Below are 23,470 nucleotides of genomic sequence, written 5' to 3' on the forward strand. Positions count from 1 at the left end.
ATGGAAGTTAAGATTCATGAGACCTAAAAGTAATGATATAGTTTCTTTACAAATTCACAAAAATAAGGATATTCTTTGAACTGGATCCAAACCCTATAAGCTATAAATTAAGCCTATTTATCTTAAGCTTACAATCTTCAAAATGTCTGAAATAATACTGTTTACTCTTCCATAGACTTAACAAGTGTCTACGTGATACTTCCACATTCACCATCTCTTTTGTGCTCATCCCAAAGCACTTTGTCAAATTATATTAGCTTAATTAATAACAATTTTAAAGACCTACTTAACTTCTTTTAGAAACAAAGAGATTTGACTCAAAACATTTCAGAGCATCCAAACCAATTGTACCATGATTTCTGCCTTTAGCAGTACAATGTAATTAACAAGCATGTGCAGACTGTTTTCTTCAATTGGCAACGTAGGCATCATTCACACCCATGAAAAGCTAATGGCACAAATAGAAAAAGATTAGTTTATTATTAGAGAACAATTTAACGTGTAGGAGGAAAGTTTAGTGGCCTGACATAGCTGATGAACTTTTCTTCCAATTGGGAATGGTCAGTTTTAACTTGAGCCATTGCTGGCTGCATTTTCTCACATTTCTTTTCTCAGCACTCTCTCTTGCCTTTCAAACAGCTGTGTTGCTTGCATCAAAGTGATCCAAGTTCTACTGAACACTCTATGACTAAAGAACTTTTTGAAAAATCTTGCTGCTAGAGTGTTCCATGACCCAGGAACATCACAGACCCCATCCAGTTCTGCTGAATCCAAATCTGCATTTTTAATGAAATCCTCAAGTGATTATTTTCACTTTTATTTTATTACTATTATTTTCACTTATTCCATTTCAGCTTTTATTTCTTAACATTTTTAAATTTTTGATAGAGACAGAGCACAAGTGGGGGAGGGGCAGAGAGAGAAGGAGGCACAGAATCTGAAACAGGCTCCTGGCTCCGGGCTGTCAGCACAGAGCCTGACACGGGGCTCGAACTCACCAGCTGTGAGATCATGACCTGAGCCGAAGTTGGACGCTTAACCGACTGAGCCACTCAGGCGTCCCTATTTAGTTATACTTAGCTATAACTAGGAGGCTATGGCGGTGGGATTCCCTGTTATTCTCAGTAGTTAGCAGCTAATCTTAAACTACTTCCATAGTATTGCTTCTTCTCACAGTTCACAGTAGCAGGCATAAAAGAGGAATGCCATACAGTCTTCTGGAGCCACGACTCACAATTGCAATGAAGCTACAAATCACTCTTCCTCTTGCATTTTATCAGACCTGACTTCTCTTTCACAGCCCTGCTGGATATTGATAAGAATCAATTATAGTTCCAAAAATATTTTATTCCATATTTACATTTTTTTCTACCAGACAGTATATATCTTAAGAACATGTTCTGAAATCTCTTATGCAGCTTTTCAAAATCTCCAAAGGTAAATATAGTGCCTAGTACAGGATAGGTATTTGATAGTACCCTCTCTTTTTGATTAACAAATGAACATAACTAGGTCACTGATTAAGTAACTGATTTGTGAAACTTCAAATACAAGCAAAACTATCTTACCTACTTCTAAAGTTTTATAATTCTAGTATATTTTTTTTCACAGCCAAGTCAACTGGTGTCTCTTATAGTCCACTTCTCCTATAAGGTTGGTTCTAAAGATTTTAGTACATCTGATAGAAAAATAAATATTCAAGCAAAAAGTTTACATACTTTTTCATTTGCAATGAGTATGCTTTTTTCTGTTAACATCTTGTCTTAATCAGTTTTGAATCCCTAATGATTTCTGCAGTTTATGATACATAACATGCACTCAAATATTTGTTGAGTGAGTAAATTATTTTTAAACTACCATGAATTTGTTAGCATATTACAATTAATGAAGAAAAGTTCCAATGCAAAACATTTTAATAGGTTGTCAAATATACAGTTATTAGAATTATCTAAGTATCACTTATAAAAATCGGTATATCACATTAGATGACTCTATGAAATAAAAACACAAATCACACATTGACAATACCCCTGCAGTCCAAGAATACTCCCATCAATAATACAAATTACAAACACATTAAAAAGAGAGACATTGTTTAGACATATAAACCAAAGTAACTTTGACTACACTAAATACATTCACTCATCAAGTACAATAAATTTAGCATAGTCACTAATACAATTTTAGGTGCAATTTCACATGCTTTCATAAATCTTCCAGTACAGCTCCCTACAGTAAAGTGTCTTTGTGCACGCCAATTTCATTTATATGCAGGTGCATTCCACATCCTACTTGAAACTATTTCACTTCATAATTAAACTTAATATACGCTGTAAGTGAACACTAGGCCAAACTTTAACCCCATGATGACAAAGTTTAACAATTAAAAAAAAAATTCTTCAAAGTACATTATAATTTATTTAATCACATGAACACTATTTCCTCTCATTAGACACTATCAACATTAAATAACAAGAATTTAAGCATCAAAAAGCCAGAGATTCCAATCTTCCTAAAATATTAACAAGTAGTTTAATAATACAAGCATTCTGTAAATCAAAAAGTAATTTCATATTCATTGCCAAATTTAAAATACCAGTGATTTGAAGATGAAATTGAGGCCTAAAATATTTTTAACTAAATTGTAAAACACAATTTTAAAAATGTGCAGTAAGTTGCTTTTGAATACGTAATGGAATATTTTTCACAGTAACGCTATTTTAAAACACTACTCTAAATGGACGGCCTAAAAATAAACGTACCTTTACTGGCAAGAAAAGTGAAAAGAAAAATTAAGGCCTTTTTATGCTATCTATAATTGCTACCTGAATCCAAAAGTCAAATAGAGGTTATAATGATGCAACATATTATTTTTAACCTTTCTAACATATTGTCAGTTGCTTTAGCTCAGCTTAATAATTATCTTTACACAAATTCAAATGCTAGTGAACTTTATCATTAAATGCATATTTCTCTGTATCTCTATTTTAATTAAGTCCCCAACCCCACCCCATCTAGACAGAATGCTGAAAATGTTTAGGGCTTTGTCTGATTGGTTCACAACTGTATATTCAGGGGCTAAAAATGCTTGGCACATGGTAGAAATCCAGTAAATATTTTTGAATGAATTAAGAAGCCTGGCCTCCATTGGCAACACTACTTGTCTTTCCAAAGCATCGATAGACAATTGCTACCTCTTTACATGATAAAATTGACACTTTTTTTTTTTTTTAAAGAAACTGATGCCTGGGCTATAAAAATATTACAGGATGTAGTGGAAGGATAACTGAGGCTACAAACATATCAAATCAAGGTTAAAGGCACAGGATAAGGAAGATTATTACAAAGCATTGTAAACAATTTTAAGAGCAAATCAAGTTTTAAAGTATCAAATGCCTAACTGCTAAAAGAGTACTAAAATGATGACAATGTTTTAAAAACAGTGGACAAAATTTCTGTAATTTCACAAATAAAACAGTTACATACCATCTTCTTTCATCCCATATCTTCTCAGTATTCCCAATCCTAGAAACAAATGTTTTCAGTTGCATGAATATGAAAATTACAACTGAAATATCTCTGAAAATTAATTCCTTTTTCTTAAGCTATATTATTACAAATTTAATATATAGACTTTACAGAGATAATATGAAGAACATCATTTTGGAAATCATAAAATAGTAAGTTATACTCAATCAAAATCATAAAAAAAGTCCTTATTCAGTTGAATACAATCTAAAGCTCCACAATAGCAAATTGTAGTGTAAAGAGGCATAGTAAGTACGATCTTTCCAGACACGTAAAACAAAGAATAATGAATACTGAGTTGAAAATACAAGTTCCACGTTAGAGCCATTTAATATACACATTTTCACAACTGTTTCTTGAAAAACTATTTAGATAAAATATTTAGCATTTATCATCAATTTTTAATTTACTTGAATTTATGCAACTTCCATCCATATTAAAATATTAGTGTAAATACTTTATTATAAAACTATTACACAATTTAAATTTTTATTAGAGAAATGTATTATTCACTATCCACCATTTCTTAAAGTCCTTATCATGAGTGCATTCCATAAGAAATACACTAAAATCATTATTTATATTTCCTAGGGGGAATAAACTATGGTAATCCTATTAACCCAAACTATATCCTTATTATGCTTATTTATTAAACACGTACATGTTTAAACATGCTTGGTGAATAGTGATCATTCTTCCCCACAGTGGTAAATTTCAGCATAATGTTAAATGACTGGGCTAGATAGTAAAATATTCACATGTAGATTACATAAACAGAGACTTATTCTGTGACATGTAAGCTTACTTATAAAATAACATAAAATGGGCACTGGGTAACAGTGATACAAAATGTAAACAAACAGAATTAAATGTTAATCTCTTCCCTGAAAAATAAAAGACAAAAGCGCTTCCTGTTTTATTTAAAAAACAAAATATGATCTATTGTATCAAAAAGACATTGATTTTTACAAAACTATATTTCTACATATGGATAAAGAAAATCTAGAACAGTTGATTCACACTTTATTGAGCTAAAATGTGCAAAAAATCTGGTAATATTTAAATTTATTAAATTCATTGTACATAGCCTGATACCATCCCATTCAAAACAACCCTCTTGTTAAGACTCAAAATTGTTAATTATCTGAGCTTCAGACTTATGAACCCCTGTCCAAATAACAACAACAACAACAAAAGTCTATGTTGTGGGAGAAAAAAAATTAAAATAAAAAATTTTTGACTATTAGGACTTGAAATTCATCCCCACAAAGAAAAGCTACAGCCAATACCTATTTAGGCAGTAGAGAAAAATATGCAGTCTCTATAGAAAATACTTATTCTGACTCTAAATAAAAAATTAAAACCAAATTTTGCTGTAACAAAATGTATATGAATTTTAAAGTTATTCAGGTTTACTAGAGTTACTAAGCATAGAATTCATAGAGCATTTGGTACTTCTGTTTGTGCTCAGATATTTGTGAAAAACACAGACTGGGAAGGTGAAATAAACACAAAATTGTGATACTTTACACTAAAAAAAAAAAGACATTAAGATTTAAAAGTTTAATTTGTAATTCTAGGGGAAAAAGAGGGGAGAAAGTTCAACAGCTCACAAATATAAAACATCTTCCAAGAATACAGCAAAACTGTTAACTGCTTAGATGTGTTAGTGAATCAAAGTGCAAGTAATGCTTTCATAAATATCTAACATATTTGCAAATTTAATTTCAAAGTTTTAAATGTTTTCAATAACAAATAACTACTTATTTTTTTAAGGGTAGTAGATGTGAAACACAGATAATACAGATAATAATTTTTCCACTCATTACAATTTAAATTGTTATTTCTATCTGGAATAGGATATAAAACTGTTTTGAGTTAAGAGTGAAATAGAAGCATGGATTTAGATATGCACCAAACTTATAGAGGTGCACTAATTACCCGTGGTACTTTTGATACAATACTGGGTGGTGTCCTTCACTGCTTATTAGAATTCTAAGAAACACTTTTTAGCAATATATACTACTGTTTGACTAAATGGAGACATATAAATACATGCATTTTAAAAGAGAAAATTCTCAAAAGGTCTTTAAAGGAAAAGTAAGACAATCATCTACCTTTTGAAAAGGTAGGAAAAGGTATTATATGGTTTATGACATTTTTCACAATATAGTAAATACTTTTTCTAATTTTTGCATCAATTTAAGAGTTTAAAAGAAAACATTTTGTTCCTTGCAAATGCCCTTTTTCTTCTCCTAACCCTGGCAAGAATAATTATTAGTGAACTTAATTCCAAGAAATTTGTTGTTGTTGTTGTTCGCTTCAATTATCTTTATATAATATTTTGAAATATGCAAATAACTGGAAATTAAAGAGAAAATCTGCTTTTGGAATGCAGTAATTCTAAATCACTTTACTAAGAAGCACCTTTTGATATGCTGGTCTGAACTTTTAATATAAAACCTAAACAGTACTTAACTTTCTGAAGTAGAATTTTCTCCAGTTTTAATAACTTCATTCATAGCAATGCTAAGGACATCAACCTGTGCTTTCTAGATTTTTTAAAGTGTTCTAATAAATTAATGAGTTTAGATATGGCTCATTGTCAAGGTTGGGTGGGCAGAAATTTCATGACAAATTGGCTACAGAAAGCTAAATAAACTCTTAATGACTGAATAACGGTTTGCATTTTGCTTGAGCCAAATAGATGTTTAAGCCATGTACCACCACATTCCCTGCTTAACATTCCTAAGTTTTTTATTCTTCATAGTTTTCTAATGAACAGATAGTTTTCCTGAGTAAGATTATAAAAAAGATAACCCTTCTACCAAAAGTATAAAGACAAAATGTAGACTCACAATATAAATTTTTTACATAGCTTTACAAGTATAGAGATATTGACTGCTGCTTTTGTTATGATTGCCCCATCCTTAAAAAGACCACAGCAAAGGTTTCAATTGTCTAAAATACTTTGCAGTACAGTAATTAAATGCTTCAGCCCATAAACATATCCCTCATCTACTGTGTTGCTAGGGAACACATGAGCAAAATCTATCATTCGCACTTCTGCTTCTGAAATCTCCTGGCAACCAGTGGGAAGATGGCAGAAAACTTTTTCCAGTTGGGAAAGTACATTTCCATTTAAACGTTCCTGTGACATGCTTTTCCACCCATTGTCTTGCTCTGTATTTTCAGCTTTCAATGAAGTATGACTGTGATGCTTTTTTGAACACATTTTTCTGTGACAAGCATACATCTTGGACAAGCTTTTGCCTACTGAAACATCTATTTTTCCATTCTCTGTGGAATTTAACACATGAAAGTTATTATTGTACTCCAGTACATCTGTGTCTGACAGTTGTCCTTTGGACAAAAACTTTTCTACCAAAGTTCTGTCATTGGATTTTGTAGTAGTTGGCCGAGATGAGCCTTCATAAACAAACAGTAATGAACTTGCATAAAAGTTAAGCTGCTTCTGATTTTCAAACCATTGCAGAATATTCTGAATCTTCTGAATGCTGGCAGCAACAGCATCTTTTCTTAAGCAGAATCCATTATGAAAAAACCTGGAGACCCCTATAAAAAGGAAAATATTAGGATTATAATGAAATTATGAACTAGTTATCACTTGGGAAGTAAACTCATCTTAGATACAATTCTTCAAATTTCTCCCCCATTACCCCTTACAATAAACTGAACCGGCAAAATTCTAGTCAGACATAGAAACTTGGACCTCAATTTGATATCTAGTGAAGATTCTCTTACTAGAAAAAAATGACACTTATGTAAAGTGAAATATACTATTTAGATTAAAAAAATCATTACACACAGACTGGTAGTTTAATTCTCTCTATATATGTTCTCTTAAGGAATGTGATTCCAAGATCTGCTTCATTTGCTAGTGTGAGAGATTTTTTAGTAAGATTTCTTATTTGTTAGAATCACAGTCAGGAGCTAATCTAAAACCTAGAGTCAAATCATAACCACTTGTAATGGTGTCAACAGCCCATTACCAAATACCAAATCATACTATAATACTGTTTTCTGATCTTAATAATGTTGATTAAATCAGTCTTCACAAAAGTTACGCTCGCTTTGGGTATCAACAATACTTCAGGTTGAATATGTTATTCAAAATGGAGACTTTTACATGTTTTAACCTATCAGATTATTAGGCCTCTTTTAAAATTATTTATGCATATTTAAGTATTTGAGAATTTCTAGGTCTATGCAATTTGATTTGTTTTTAAATAGCTTGTTCCCCCTACTTTGGAAGAGAAATTGCTAAAAAGTATATTCACATCAGCCTGTAAAATATTTTAATAAAGAGCCAATCTGAATATTATCTGGCTATTAGTTAAGTAAACTGAGGCAAAATACTGTTAAGATCACAGTATGTACATTTTCTATACATACAATAAAAATTTTTCTTCAAACTACATTACACATAAGCTCCTTCTTATCTTAGGCAGAGCTAAGAATAAGCTTCTAATAGAATATTATTTCCAGAAACCTATTAAGATATCATTGCTTTTGTAATATTTTGGCTATAAATATTTTAGAGGCATGTTAGCAGATTTTATTTAAAACACTTCTAATGCCATTTATTATGTAGTACTAGAAGCTTATAATACACAGCTCAACTATACATGGGAGATTTTGATAAAAATGCATTACATATGACAATACACATTTTAAAGTCTCTTATGTAAGAAGTAGTTTTAATATACTATACTCTACGTATTTGGATTTTAAAAACAACCTCTAGTTCTAAGACTTGGGCTATATGGCTGGTTCACAGATGTTCATTTTTAAAAATATATTATTAAATAAAAATGAACTACAATGTAAAAGAAGGCATTCATGGATCCAGGGTTTTGGTGTAATACAAACCAGAAATTATGATTAGTACAACTGTGTAAATTTAAGGTTCTTTTATTTTTTTTAAGTTTATTTATTGCGGAATGAATCATTATACCAAAGAAGAATTAAAATTGAAACTACTTTAGAATTATTTTGATAACTGTACATTGAAATATGGTTTTTCAACCCTTACCATCCTTTAGAGTTTCTTTCGTTAAGCTTCTTCCATAGTGCTGGTTTTGTGTCTCATAGCTGTCAGAATGAATTTGGTAAACCTGTGACAAAAAGCACTGAATATTAAAAACTAATAGCCCTTGACCATGTGGTGTTTATCCAGCAAAGCAAGGATAATTAAAGATGGGAAAATCTACTCATATTTCATTCTAATGGATTTAAGAAGAAAAAAGTCATTATCATCATGTCAGTGGTTGCTAAAAAGGCATTTAACAGATTTATATCTTTTATTGATGAAAATTCTTTAAAAGGAGAAATGAATATTTCCAATATGAAAGAATCATATTGGTGGATCTGTATCAATCCACCAAAAGTTAGCATCAAGTTTAAAAAGGAAATTAAGGGGGGGTGGTGCCTGGGTGGCTGAGGTGGTTGAGCATCTGATTTCAGCTCAGGTTGTGATCTCATGGTTCGTTGAGTTTGAGCCCCGCATCGGGCTCTGTGCTGATGGCTCAGAGCCTGGAGCCTGCTTTGGATTCTGTGTCTTTCTCTCTCTGTTCCTCACCCGTTCATACTCACTCTCTCTCTCTCTCAAAAATAAACATTAAAAAAAATTTTTTTTAAGGAAATTAAGGAAGCAACCATCCTAAAATACAAGAAGTTTTTAGAAAAAGTATTCTACCACAGTGTCTTTTATCATCATTACTATCTAATATTGTTCTTGGAATTTCTACCAAATAGAAACGGACAAGACAAAGGGGTAAAACAATTTGGAAAGGAGATAAAAAATATTACTTTTTGTAGATAATGGTTGTATACTGGGAAATCAACTGAAAAATACAAACAATAAAAACTTCAAATGGTGAGTTCAAATTGGTAAATAGAAAATAAGTTTCCATATATAGAAATAACCAGTTAGAAAATATAATGGAAGACCCCACTTACAAATGCAAAAACAAAGCATAAACTAAGTGTAAGTCTATATAAAGACACCTTTAAAACATTCCTAAGACATACACACACATACCCATGTTCTCAAAGACGAAATTCAACAACGATTTGGGGTGTCTGGGTGGCTCAGTCAGTTGAGCGTGTGACTCTTGATTTTGGCTTAGGTCATGATCCCAGGTTCATGGGATCAAGCCCTGAGTCAGGCTCCGTGCTGAGCATGAAGCCTGTTAAGATTCTCTCTCTCTCTCTCTCTCTCTCTCTCTCTCTCTCTCTCTGCTCTTCTTCCCTGCTCACTCTCTCTCAAAAATAAAATTAAAATAAAAAATAAATTTAAAAAAGATATCAATTCTACTTAATCAACAACTAAAATGAGATTATAACAAAACAATTTCTTAAATATAAGCTAAATCTGAAGTTCACATTAAAAAGAACAAGAATAGGGGCACCTGGGTGGCTCAGTCGGTTAAACGTCTGACTCGATTTCAGCTCAGGTCATGATCTCACAGTTTGTGGGACTGAGCCCCACATCAGACTCTACACTAAGCATGGAGACTGCTTGGGATTCTCACTCTTCCTCCCTCTCTTTGCCCCTTCCCTGGTTGTGCTCTCTCTCTCAAAATATATTAAAAAAAAAGAAGAGGCAGGAAAAATCTAAGTAAGAATAATGAGGGAATAACCTTGCCACCCTACCAGATACTAAAACATATTTTATTTATATTTTTTCCAACTTTATTGAGGAATAAATGACAAATTATATACACACACACACACACACAAACACACACACACATATATATATGCTGTACATTAAATCCTCAGAACTTATTCATCCTATAGCTAAAAGTTTGTACCCTCTGACCTGTATCTCCCCACTTCCCCTCTTCCCTAAACCTCTAAGAACCACAATTCTAATGTTTCCATTAAATCGGCCTTTTATTTTTAATTTACACATTTAAGTGGTACCATACGGCATTTGTCTTTCTTTGGTTTACTCCACTTAGCAAAATGCCTTTAGGTTCATTCATACTGTTGCACAGCAGGATTCCTTCTTTCTTGTGGCTAAATAATATTCCATTGTGTGTGTGTGTGTGTGTGTGTGTGTATACATACGCCACATCTTCTTTATCCATTCAATTAGGTGACACTTAGCTGGTTTCCATATCTTGGCTATAGCTAATAATGCAGTAAACATGGGAGTGCAGATATCTCCAAGATAGTGATTTCATTAAAACATATTTTTAGAATCAAATACATGAGAAGTTAGTATGTGATAAGTTTGTATTTTAAATCAGTAGGAAATGGATTATTTATTAAATGGTGTTAGTATGATTAAGTACTGATCAAAAAAAACCCTGTATTTATACCTTATACCAGGATAAATTCCAAATACATCAAATATCAAAATACACAAAAGGAAATGATAAAAGTGTCCCCCAAAGATGGAAGAATCCTTGAATAACTGATAACTGGAGAAGGTATTTCCAACAAAAACTCAGAATTTCCCTTCATAACAGTATGTCTTAAAAAATGTTCACAGTGTTTTTGCCATGCAGAAATCAAAAGGCAAAAAGACACAGAGAAAAGGTTTGAAGATTACATAATGAGCAAAGGACATGATTACTCAGGGGAAAATGAACAAAGGGTGTGAATACTTCACATAAATCAAACAGCTGTCACACATATCAGGAGCACAGCCCTTCCCCAAATCGTAAAAAAAAAAAAAAAAAAAAAAAAAGTGTCCTCAGACTTTGCCAAATGTCTCCCTGGAGCAAAACTGCCCCTCGTTCAAAACCACTGCTCTGTATGAGGCAGATTGCCAATATCTACTAAAATCACAAATTCATAGAAGCCTAGCAATTCCCCTCTGGGAACTTATCCCTCATATAAGTATGCTAGCACATTGGTGGAATGAGGTAGGTCTCTGTTTAATCATTTATTTATTTATTATTCTTTAAAGTTTTTAAAATTTCATTTTAACCCAAGTTAATTAACATACAGCGTAACAACGGTTTCAAGACTAGAATTTAGTGATTCACCACTTACATATAACACCCAGTGCTCATCCCAGCAAGTACCCTCCTCCTTAATGTCCATCACCCATTAGCCCATCTCCCTACCCAATACCCCTCCAGCAACTTTCAGTTTGTTCTCTGTATTGAAGAATCTCTTATAATTTGCCTCCCTCTCTGTTTTTCTCTATTTTTCCTTCCTTTCCACTATGCTCATATTTTGTTTCTTAAATTCCACATATGAGTAAAGTCATATATCTGTCTTTCTCTGACTTATTTTCCTTAGCATAATACCCTCTAGTTCCATCCACCTTGTTACAAATGGCAAGATTTCATTCTTTTTCATCACCGAGTAGTATTTCATTGTGTATGTATGTATATATATGTATATGGATATGCCACATTTTCTTTATCCATTCATCAGTCAATGGACATTTGGGCTCTTTCCATAACTTGGCTATTGTTGATAGTGTTGCTATGAACATTTGGGTGTATGTGCCACTTTGAATCACCATTTTTGTATCCTTTGGATAAATTCTTAGTAGTGTAATTGCTGGGTCATAGGGTAGCTCTATTTTTAATTTTTTGAGGAACTTCCATACTGTTCTCCAGAGTGGCTGCACCAGTTTGCATTCACACCAACAGTGCAAAAGGGTTCCCGTCTCTCCACATCCTCGCCAGCATCTGTTGTTTCCTGAGTTGTTAATTTTAGCCATTCTGACAGGTTGAGGTGGAATTTCACTGTAGTTTTGATTTGTATTTCCCTGATGATGAGTGATGTTGAGCATCTTTTCATATGTCTGTTAGCCATCTGGCTGTCTTCTTTGGAAAAGTGTCTATTCATGTCTTCTGCCCATTTCTTCACTGGATTATCTGTTTTTTGGCTGTTGAGTTTGGTAAATTCTTTATAGATTTGGCATACTAATCCTTTATCCGATATATCATTGGCAAATATCTTTTCCCATTCTGTATAATGCCTTTTAGTTTTGTTATTTCCTCCATTTACTCATTTGAAACATTATTTGTAATAGCAAATGACTGAAAACAACAGATTCATGAGAGGGAGCTGGTTAAATCATGGTACAATAATAGTGTGCACTGTGGACAGATCTCTGTGATATGTAAACTGGGAAAAAAAGCAAGATATAGAACAGTGTTCAAAGTAGGTTTTGTGGTAAAAGAACACATATGTACAGTATTTGTGTATGTTAAAAATCTCCCTGAAAGGATACACTGGGGAAAAAGTATAATAAGTATGCTGTGTGGAAAGTTACTTCTCACTGCATATGTTTCAATACTTTTTTATGTTTATTATGTTTTTCATTAAAGAGAGCATGAGTGGGGGAGGAGCAGAGAGAGAGAGAGAGAGAGAGAGAGAGAGAGAACAGAGAATCTCAAGCAGGCTCCACGCTATCAGCACATAGCCTGATGTGGGGCTCAATCTCACAAAGTGAGACCATGTCCTGAGCTAAAATCAAAAGTAGGTGCTTATCTGATTAAGCCACCCAGGTGCCCCTATTTCTATACTTTTTGGAGTCTGAACCATACAACTATGTACTTTCTCAAATTTTAAATAAGTATTTTTAAAGAAGGAATAAGATTATACTGATTTAGAAACTGACATTTTAAAACTTTTAGTCTGTTATAGCTAATTACCATCTACCTCAAATGCTACAATTCACTGAAAAAGTTTAATTACAACCATGTGCTTAAACACATATTGCCTATTAAAGAAACAGTTTATCTTGAGCAAAGTGATACTATAAATGGAAGAAGACACTTTTATAAACATCAAAAATTACATGTGACTACAGAAAAAATCATTTTTATAAGAACAGTTCAGTATACTCAAAATGTGTTAACAAAAAAACCTCATGATCTCTATACACATAAATAATTTTTAAAAAGGATTCTCAAAATAGAGATGTTAGCTAACCTAATGCTTAAAGTAATCATACTGCAATATATAAAGGTATTAAATCATGTTATACACCTTAAAATTACACAATGTTATACATTAAAACCTTGGTTTGTGAGCATAATTCATTCCAGAAACATGCTTGTAATCCAAAGCACTTGTAAATCAGAGCGAATTTAGAAATAATGGAAACTCAGATGATTTGTTCCACAACCCAAAAATGTTCATAGAAAAATGATTATAACACTACAACATAATACAAAATAATAAAGAAAATACAAAATATAAAGAAAAATAAACAAGTTAACCTGCACTTACCTTTGAAAACCTTCGTGGCTGGTGTGAGGGAGACGAGAGAGGGTTATTGTGTAGGACTTTTACTCTCACTAACGGAATCACTGCCATCTATTGGCTCAATGGAATCTTTTTCTTTTCGTGCAACTTTAAAAAGGAAACTAACCAATGACACTTGCTGTTGCCTCCTTTTGAAGATTTTGCAGAAACGTGACAGTGCATTGTTGTTAAACAGATTCATCACTCTCACGCTTACAGCCTCATTCGGGTGGTGCTTTTCTACAAAATTGTGCATTGTTTCCCACATTTTACAGATCTCCCTTAACCTTATGTGAAGTGAGGGATTCCACATTTTTCTCCTCCTCCTGTGCAGACAAGATGCAGATGTAAACTTCTTATAAACTCTTGCAGTTTCAGCCACTCACTCACATACCTCATTCCTACTTCTCAATGATTTCCTTCTTAACTTCCATCGTAATGCTCTCCTTCTCACTCACTGCCTTTCTTTTCAACCTTTTTCTGCATGGGGGCCACTGTATATGCTCGCACAGGTGTTGACTAAGTACAATATTAATAAACTGTTGTCGTATACTGTATTTAATGTAACTGGCAATAAAACAGCAGAGGAAAGGGTTGATATCTGCAGGCAGCCTGACCTAGAATGAAGTAAAGCATTCCTAAGCTTACTGTTATATGGGAAAGCAAAGGACTGTCCATAGGTGCTTTCAAGTGACAAAAAATACACTAGCACCAGATGTGGGCACCTTCCAACATTCTGAAAAATCACTGGTTTCTGCCAAACACCGTGGCCTGAGACTGAGCATCCGAGCATGGGAGATGATCACCCATGATCCCACAGTGAGAGAGAGAGCGAGAGCGATTGCCTCAGTGGTGATGTGACGTTTGGCATCACATACTACTCATATTGCAAGACATCGCTTGTTTATGTTAAAACTTAGAAATGTTCACTCGTCTTGTGGAACACTCGCAGAACAAGTTATGCAAATACAAGGTTTTACTGTATATAAACTGTACTGCAATAAAAAGGATGAAAATGAGTAAATTAATCTGAGTAAATTAAATACAAAAATAAGAGAATTTTCAAATACATAGTTATGTAAACCACAAGTTAGGAAATGTACCCAAGAAATGGGATTTTAAAAATAAAAACTATCACCATTCTACTAAATCAGGGGTGTATTATCTCATCTAAATTAAATTTCACATACGAGAATCTAAATTTCACATACAGACTAAAACTAAGTTGTTTCTGTGGAACTCCTTTACTGATATTCTCTCTTCTATATATTTCCACTTTACTACCTAAAGCTAGAATGGGAAGAGATATGAGAACTTCTCCATCGCTACCACTGACCAGTCTTGGTCAGTAGCAAAGATCATTGTAAATCAAAAGGTACGCCTTAAAAACATCTAAAAATGTAGCGTGCGCGCACACACACACACACACACATTTTAATGGAAAGGAAATCTGCGAGACATGAGTAGGGCAGAATAACAAGCAAAGGCTGAGGTGCTTGGCTGGCTCTGTCAGTGGAGCACATGATTGCCTTTTTTTTCCCCTTATGATTTAAATCCAAGTTAGGTAACATATAGTGTAATAATGATTTCAGGAATATAATTTAGTAATTCATCACTTACATAACACACCCTGTGCTCATCCCAACATGTGACTTGACTCTTGATCTCAGAGTCTTGAGTTCAAGCCCCACGTTGGGCATGGGCGCACTTGAATTGCTCATTTTATGTGAACTTATATCAGGAGCAAACAAATTTAAATATCTTTAGCAAAACACCTTTCCTAGTTAATCAATTCATGGAAAGAGATATTTGAAGAGTTACTATCATCCAGTATTATAAAGAAAAAAAAAGATATACAGAGTCTTGATTTTTAGACAATATGATCAATAAAGATTAAAAAAGAAGTATCTTTTCCCCAAATAAAGAGGAATCAGTGACTAGGAAAAGGTACCTCTCTCAAAAAAAGCATTTCTTTCTAAAAACTTTAAGCTGTTGCCAACAATACACTGGAACAACTGAAAATTAAATCATTTAAATATTTTTAAATATTTATTTATTTTTAAAATTATTATTAATTTGCATCCAACTCAGTTACCATATAGTGCAATAATGATTTCAGGAATAGATTCTAGTGATTCATCACCTACGTATAACACCCAGTGCTCATCCCAACAAGTGTCCTCCTTAATGCCCCTTGCCCATTTAGTGTATACCCCCACCCAAAACCCCTTCAGCAACCCTCAGTTTGTTCTCTCTTATGTTTTGTCCCTTCCCTGTTTTTATATTATTTTTGCTTCCCTTTCCTTATATTCATCTGTTTTATATCTTAAATTCTACATATAACTTAAGTCACATATTTGTCTTTCTTTAATTTCACTTAGCATAATACACTCTAGTTGCATCCACATTGCTGCAAATGGCAAGATTCCATTCTTTTTGATCATTAATATTCTATTGTATATGCATGTATGTATATATATATGTATGTGTATATACATGTATATGTACATACACACACACACACACACACCAACTCTTCTGTATCCATTCAACAGTCGATGGACATTTGGGGTCGTTCCATACTTTGGCTATTGTTGATGGCACTGCTATAAACATTGGGGTGCATGTGCCCCTTTGAAACAGCAGACTTGTATCCTTTGGATAAATACCTAGTAGTGCAATTGCAGGGTCATAGGGTAGTTCTATTTTTAATTTTCTGAGGAAACTCCATACTGTTTTCCAAAGTGCCTGCACCAGTTACCATTCCCACTAGCAGTGCAGAAGGATTCCTTTCTCCACATCCTTGCCAACAAGCCATTCTGACGGGTGTGAGGTGGTATCTCACTGTGGTTTTGATTTGTATTTCCCTGATGATGAGTGACGTTGAGCATTTTGTCATGTGATCTGTGAGCCATCTGGATGTCTTCTTTGGAAATGTGTCTATTCATGTCTTTTGTTCACTTCTTCATTGGATTGTTTGCGGGGGGGGGGGGTTGTTGAGTATGCAAGATTCTTTACAGATTTTGGAGACTAACCCTTTATCTGATATGTCATTTGCAAATATCTTCTTCCATTCTGTTGGTTGCCTTTTAGTTCTGCTGATTCTTTGCTGTGCAGAAGCTTTTTATTTTGATGAGGTCCTTGCCTCTGCATACGTGTTGAGTAAGAAGTTACTGTGGCCGACATCAAAGGATTTTGCCTGCTTTCTCCTCCAGGATTTTGATGCCTTCCTATCTTAACTTTAGGTCTTTCATCTGTTTTGAGTTCATTTTTGTGTATGGTGTAAGAAAGTGGTCCAGGTTCACTCTTCTGCATGTCACTGTCTAGTTTTCCCAACATCATTTCCTAAAGAGACTCTCTGTTCCCATTGGATATTCTTCTCTGCTTTGTCAACGATTACTTGGCCATACATTTGTGGGTCTATTTCTGGGTTCTCTATTCTCTTCCATTGATAGAAGTGTCCGTTTTTGTGTCAGTACCATACTGTCCTGATGATTACAGGTTTGTAATACATCTTGAAGTCTGGGATTTTGATGTCTCCAGCCTTGGTTTTCTTTTTCAGGATTGTTTTGGCTATTTGCAGTCTTTTCTGGTTCCAAAAAAAATTTTAGGATTGTTTGTTCTACCTCTGTGAAGAATGCTGGTGTTATTTTGATAGGGATTACACTGAATGTATAGATTGCTTGGGGTAGTTATCGACATTTCAACAATATTTGTCCTTCCAATCCATGAGCAGGAAATGTTTTTCCATTTCTTTGTGTCTTCTTCAATTTCTTTCAAAAGCTTTCTATAGTTTTCAGTGTATAGGTTTTTCACCACCTTTGTTAGGCTTATTCCTAGGTATTTTATGGGTTTTGGTACAACTGTAAATGGGATCGATTCCTTGATTTCTCTTCTCCCTCATTATTGGTGTATAGAAATGCAACTGATTTCTGTGCATTTATTTTATATCCTTGAGACTTCACTGAATTCATGGATCAGTTCTAGTTGTTTTTTGGTGGCAAGTTTCAGGTTTCCCATGTAGAGTATCATGTTGTCTGAGAAGTGTGAAGGTTTGACTTCCTCCTTGCCAATCTGGATGCCTTTTATTTCTTTGTGTTGTCTCATTGCTGAGGCTAGGACTTCCACCACTGTTGAATGAGTGGATATCCTTGTCGTGTTCCTGACCTTAGCAGGGAAACTCTCCGTTTTTGCCACTGAAGATGATATTAGCACTGGGTCTTTCATATACAGCTTTTATGATCTTAAGGTATGATCCTTCTGTCACTACTTTCTTGAGGGGTTTAATCAAGAAAGGATGCTGCATTTTGTCAAATGCTTTCTCTGCATCTACTGTAACGATCATGTGGTTCTTATTCTTTCATTAATGTAATGTATCACATTGATCGATTTGTGGATATTGAACCAGTCCTGCATCCCAGGTATAAATCCCACTTGATTGTGAATAATTCTTTTAATGTATTGTTGGACCCAATTGGCTAGTATCTTGTTGAGGATTTTTGCATCCATGTTCATCTGGGAAATTGGTCTGTAGTTCTCCTTTTTAGTGGGGTCTTTGTCTGGATTTGGAATCAAGGTAATGCTGGCTTCATAGAATGAGTTTGGAAGTTTCCCTTCCATTTTTTTTTTCTTTGTTTTTGCTGTTTTGTTTTGTTTTGTTTTGTTTTGTTTTGGAGCAGCTTCAACAGAATAGGTGTTAACTCTTCTTTAAATGTTTGGTAGAATTCCCCTGGAAAGCCATCCGGCCCTGGACTCTTGTATTTTGGGAGATTTTTGATTACTGATTCAATTTCTTTACTGGTTATGGGTCTGATTAAATTTTCTATTTCTTCCTGTTTCAGTTTTGGTAGTTTATATGTTTCTAGGAATTTGCCCATTTCTTCCAGATTGCCCAATTTATTGGCATACAATTGCTCATAATATTCTCTTATTATTGTTTGTATTTCTGCAGTGTTGGTTGTGTTCTCTCCTCTTTCATTCATGATTTTATTTATTTGCATCCATTCCTTTTTCTTCTTGATCAAACTGGCTAGGGGTTTATCAATTTTGTTAATTCTTTGAAAGAACCCAGTCCTGATTTCATTGATCTGTTCTGTTTTTTTTTTTATTTTAATATCATTGATTTCTGCTCTAATTTTTATTATTTCCTATCTTCTGCTGGTTTTGGCCTTTCTTTGCTGTTCTTTTCCCAGCTCTTTAAGGTGTTAGGTTAGGTTGTATATCTGAGACCTTTCTTCCTTCTTTAGGAAGGTCTGGATTGCTTTATACTTCCCTCTTATGACTGCTTTCACTGTGTCCCAGAGGTTTTAGGTTATCATGTTTTCATTTTCATTGGCTTCCATGCACTTTTTAATTTGCTCTTTAATTTCTGGGTAACCCATTCATTCTTTAGTAGGATGTTAACGTCCCAGTATTCGTGGTCTTTCCAAATATTTTGTGATTGATTTCAAGTTTCATTGTGTTGTGGTCTGAAAATATGTATGGTATGATCTTGGTATTTTTGTATTTGTTGAGGGCTGATTTGCATCCCAGTGTGCGATCTATTCTGGAGAATGTTCCATGTGCACTCAAGAAGAATGTATATTCTGCTGCTTTAGGATGAAACGTTCTGAATGTATCTGTTAAATTCGTCTGGTCCAGTGTGTCATTCAAACATTGTTTCCTTGTTGATTTTCTGCTTATATGACCTGTCCATTGCTATTAAGTGGGGTGCTGAATACACCTACTCTTATGGTATTATTACCAATGAGTTTCTTTATATTTGTGATTCACTGATTTATATATTTGGGTGCTACAATGTTGGGGGCATAAATGTTTACAATTGTTAGATTTTGGTGGATAGACCCCTTAATTATATCCTCAATTATGACACAATGCCCTTCTTCATCTCTTGTTACAGTCTATTTTAAAAATCTAGTTTGTCTGATATAAATATGGCTACTCCAACTTTCTTTTGCTGACGATTACCATGATACATGGTTCTCCATCCCTACTTTCAGTCTGAAGGTATCTTTAGGCCTAAAATGGGTCTCTTGTGAACAAGATATAGATGGATCTTGTTTTCTTAACCATTCTGATACCCTAGGTCTTTTGCTTGGAGCATTTTTCCAGTGACATTTAGAGTACTGAAAGACATGAATTTATTGTCCTTGTGTTGTCTGCAGAGTTGGGAATTTCTGGTGGTGCTCTCTGGTCCTTTCTAGTCTGTGTTGCTTTGGGTCTTTTTTGTTTTGTTTCATCTTTTCTCCCCTCAGAGTGTCCCCCTTAAAATTTCTTGCAAGGCTGGCTTAGTGGTCACGAACTCCTTTAGTTTTTGTTTGTCTGGGAAACTCTTTATCTTTCTATTTTGAATGACAGCCTTGCTGGATAAAGAATTCCTGGCTTTACATTTTTCTGATTCAGTACGTTGAATATATCCTGCCACTTCCTTCTGGCCTGCCAACTTTCTGTGGATAGGTCTGCTGCAAACCTGATCTGTTTTCCCATAATTATAGGTTAAGGACTTTTTTTCCCCCTTACTGCTTTCATAATTCTGTGTGTATTTTGTGAATTTGACTAAGATATGCCTTGTTGATGGTCGGTTTTTGTTGAATCTAATGGGAGATGTCTGTGCTTCTTAGATTTTGATGTGTGTCTTCCTCCAGATTAGGAAAGTTTTCCACTATAATTTGTTCACATAAACCTTCTGCCCGTTTTTCTCTCTCTTCATCTTCTGGGACTCCCTATGATTCAGGTATTATTCATTTTTTAAGACACTGATTTCTGTAATTCTCAGATCATGCTCTTTTGCCTTAGTTTCCCTCTTTTTTCTGCTGCATTATTCTCCATAATTTTGTCTTCTATATCGTTTTTCCTCTGCTTTGCTTTACCCATCCTTACTGCCATGGCATCCATTCAAGATTCCATCTCGGTTATAGCATTTTAAATTTCATCATGACTCGATTTGCCTTCTTTTATCTCTGTAGAAAAGGATTCTATGCTTTTTTCAACCCCAGCTAGTATTCTTAATATTATGGTTCTAAATTCTAGTTTAGACAACTTGCTTACATCTGTGTTAAGCCTCTGGCTGTCATTTTTTCCTGTTCTTTCTTTTGGGGTGAATTCCTTCATTTTGTCATTTTGGAGAAAGAAAGAATAAAATAAAAATTTTAAATTTAAAAATTAAAAAAAAAACAAAAATTACATAAAGGAAGCTAAATCCTAGGTGTTTTTGTCTGCTTGTTGAAAGAAGTTTGATAGAATAGAGAAAAAAGGTAAAAAAAAAAAAAAGTTTAAAAATTAAAAAAAAAGTATACAATAAAATAGAATAAAGTGAAATGAGGTGAAATAGAATTTTAAAAATTTAGGGAAAAAACATAGTTAAAACAATAACTTTTTTAATGAAAGGAAGATAAAAATAATGTTTTTTTTTCTGTAGCCAAGAAAAAGAACGGAAAGGAGAAAAAGGTGGACATTTGGGCTCTTTCCATAATTTGGCTATTGTTGAAAGTGCTGCTATAAACATTGAGGTACACGTGCCCCTATGCATCAGCACTCCTGTATCCTTTAGATAAGTTCCTAGCAGTGCTATTCCTGGGTCATAGGATAGTTCTACTTTTTAGTTTTTGAGGAACCTCCACGTTGTTTTCCACAGCGGATGCACCAGTTTGCATTTCTACCAACAGTGCAAGAGGGTTCCCATTTCTCCACATCCTCGCCAGCATCTGTAGTTTTGTGATTTGTTCATCTTAGCCAATCTGACCAGTGTGAGGTGGTATCTCAGTGTGGCTTTAATTTGTATTTTCCTGATGATGAATGACATTGAGCATCTTTTCATGTGTCTGTTGGCCATGTGGATGTCTTCTTTAGAGAAGTGTCTATTCATATCTTCTGCCCATTTCTTCACTGGATTATTTGTTTTTCGGGCGCTGAGTTTGGTTAAGTTCTTTACAGATTTTGGATACTAGCCCTTTATCCAATATGTCATTTGCAAGCGTCTTTTCCCATTCTGTCAGTTGCCTTTTAGTTTTGTTGATTGCTTCCTTTGCAGTGCAGATTTTGATCTTGATGAGGTTCCAATAGTTCATTTTTGCTTTTAATTTCCTTGCCTTTGGAGATGTGTTGAGTAAGAAATTGCAGCAGCTGAGATCAAAGAAGTTGTTGCCTGCTTTCTCCTCTAGGGTTTTGATGGCCTTCTGTCTCACATTTAGGTTTTTCATCCATTTTGAGTTTATTTTTGTGTATAGTATAAGAAAGTGGTCCAGTTTCATTCTTTTGCATGGTGCTGTCCAATTCTCCCAGCACCATTTGCTAAAGAGACTTTTTTCCATCGGATGCTCTTTCCCGCTGTGTCAAAGATTAGTTGGCCACACATTTGTGGGTCCAATTCTGGGTTATCTATTCTATTCCATTGGTATAAAGAAGATGTGGTTTATATATACAATGGAATACTACTTGGCAATGAGAAAGAATGAAATTATGCCATTTGCAGCAACGTGGATGGAACTGGAAGGTATTACAATGAGTGAAATAAGTCAGAGAAGGACAGATATGTTTTCACTCATGTGGATCTTGAGAAACTTAATAGAAGACCATGGGAGAAAGGAAGGGCAAAAAAATAAAAGTTACAGAGAGGGAGGGAGGCAAACCACAAGAGATTCTTAATACAGAGAACAACTGAGGGTGGATGGGGGGGTGGGGGAGAGTGGAAATGGGTGATGGGCATTGAGGAGGGCACTTGTTGGGATGAGCACTGGGTAATGTATGTAAGCTAATTTGGCAATAAATTATATTCAAAAGAAAAAGAAAAAGAAAAAAGAAAGGAGAAAAAGAAAAAAAAAATTAAACAAAAGCAAAAAAAAACCCCCGAATAGATGAACTAGCAAACAGAATGAAATCTGGATGAAGTTACATCCAGTTTTCCCTACAGCTTAAACTATTAAACACTCTATCATCTGTACACTAGCCAGGCAGAGAGATTTGTGGTGGTCCTTTGGGGCTTGTGCTTGGGTGGTACAATTGGCTGGGGGCTTAGTGTAATGACTCCATTTTCCACTAGGTGGCACTGCTTACCTTACTGGGATGTATCGGTGTGGTGTGTGTTGGCGCATATGAGCATGAGTAGAAGTGGCGTCACCCAGCTTCCTAGTTTCTAGAGGGCACAGGAACCCTGCCCTCTCACCAAACTGCAATCAAGCAACCCTCCTTTGTCTCTGGCTTCCGTCCACTCCCCACTTCTACACTGTCTGTATCTAAGCCATTCAGCCTTCCAGGCAGCACCTTTCCCCCTGAATCGTATCTCAAGTGGGGCGGAGTTTCCAAACCCCTTGGTTCCGTGAATTCTGTGGCTTGGTCCTGCTCCGACCCTCTGGAATAGGGTCTTGATGAGTAATGGCTAAGTGCCAGCTTGCCCTGAGAATGTTCATATGATTATGTAGCAGCAGAGGTTCAGAGATTACAGCAAATCACAACACATAGCTGGCACCAGGTTTCACTGCACTCCGTGATCTTTGTTCCAATACCAGCAAATGTGGCTATTCTCCAGGGTCCACTGGGATCTTTGCCTGTAGGGAGGCTGTATGGTCTCTACCAAAGACACTCGAAGAAGGGGAACCGCTTCTCCCCACGTGGCCCACAGACCCCCTGTACCTCATTGCCTACTCCTAGGACTCACCCTTCTTCCCCATCAGAGCACCACCAAGTATTGAGCTCTAGA

General features: G+C 34.7%; 1 protein-coding gene across 4 annotated transcripts in view; it reads right to left on the bottom strand.

Moving 5' to 3' along the window:
- Positions 1 to 1,326: 1,326 nt before the first annotated feature.
- IPMK (inositol polyphosphate multikinase) overlaps positions 1,327 to 23,470 on the bottom strand; it is a 68,255-nt gene continuing 46,111 nt past the window's right edge. For all 4 annotated transcript variants that reach the window (XM_043596361.1, XM_043596362.1, XM_043596363.1 and 1 more), the window contains exons 5-6: positions 8,585 to 8,666; positions 1,327 to 7,104 (exon numbers count right to left, since the gene is read on the bottom strand). In XM_043596361.1, coding sequence (XP_043452296.1) covers positions 6,482 to 7,104; positions 8,585 to 8,666 — 705 coding nt within the window. In that variant the 3' untranslated portion in view covers positions 1,327 to 6,481. The remainder of the gene's footprint in view (positions 7,105 to 8,584; positions 8,667 to 23,470) is intronic.

This window comes from Prionailurus bengalensis, chromosome D2, assembly GCF_016509475.1.
Source record: "Prionailurus bengalensis isolate Pbe53 chromosome D2, Fcat_Pben_1.1_paternal_pri, whole genome shotgun sequence".
Lineage (NCBI taxonomy): Eukaryota > Metazoa > Chordata > Mammalia > Carnivora > Felidae > Prionailurus > Prionailurus bengalensis.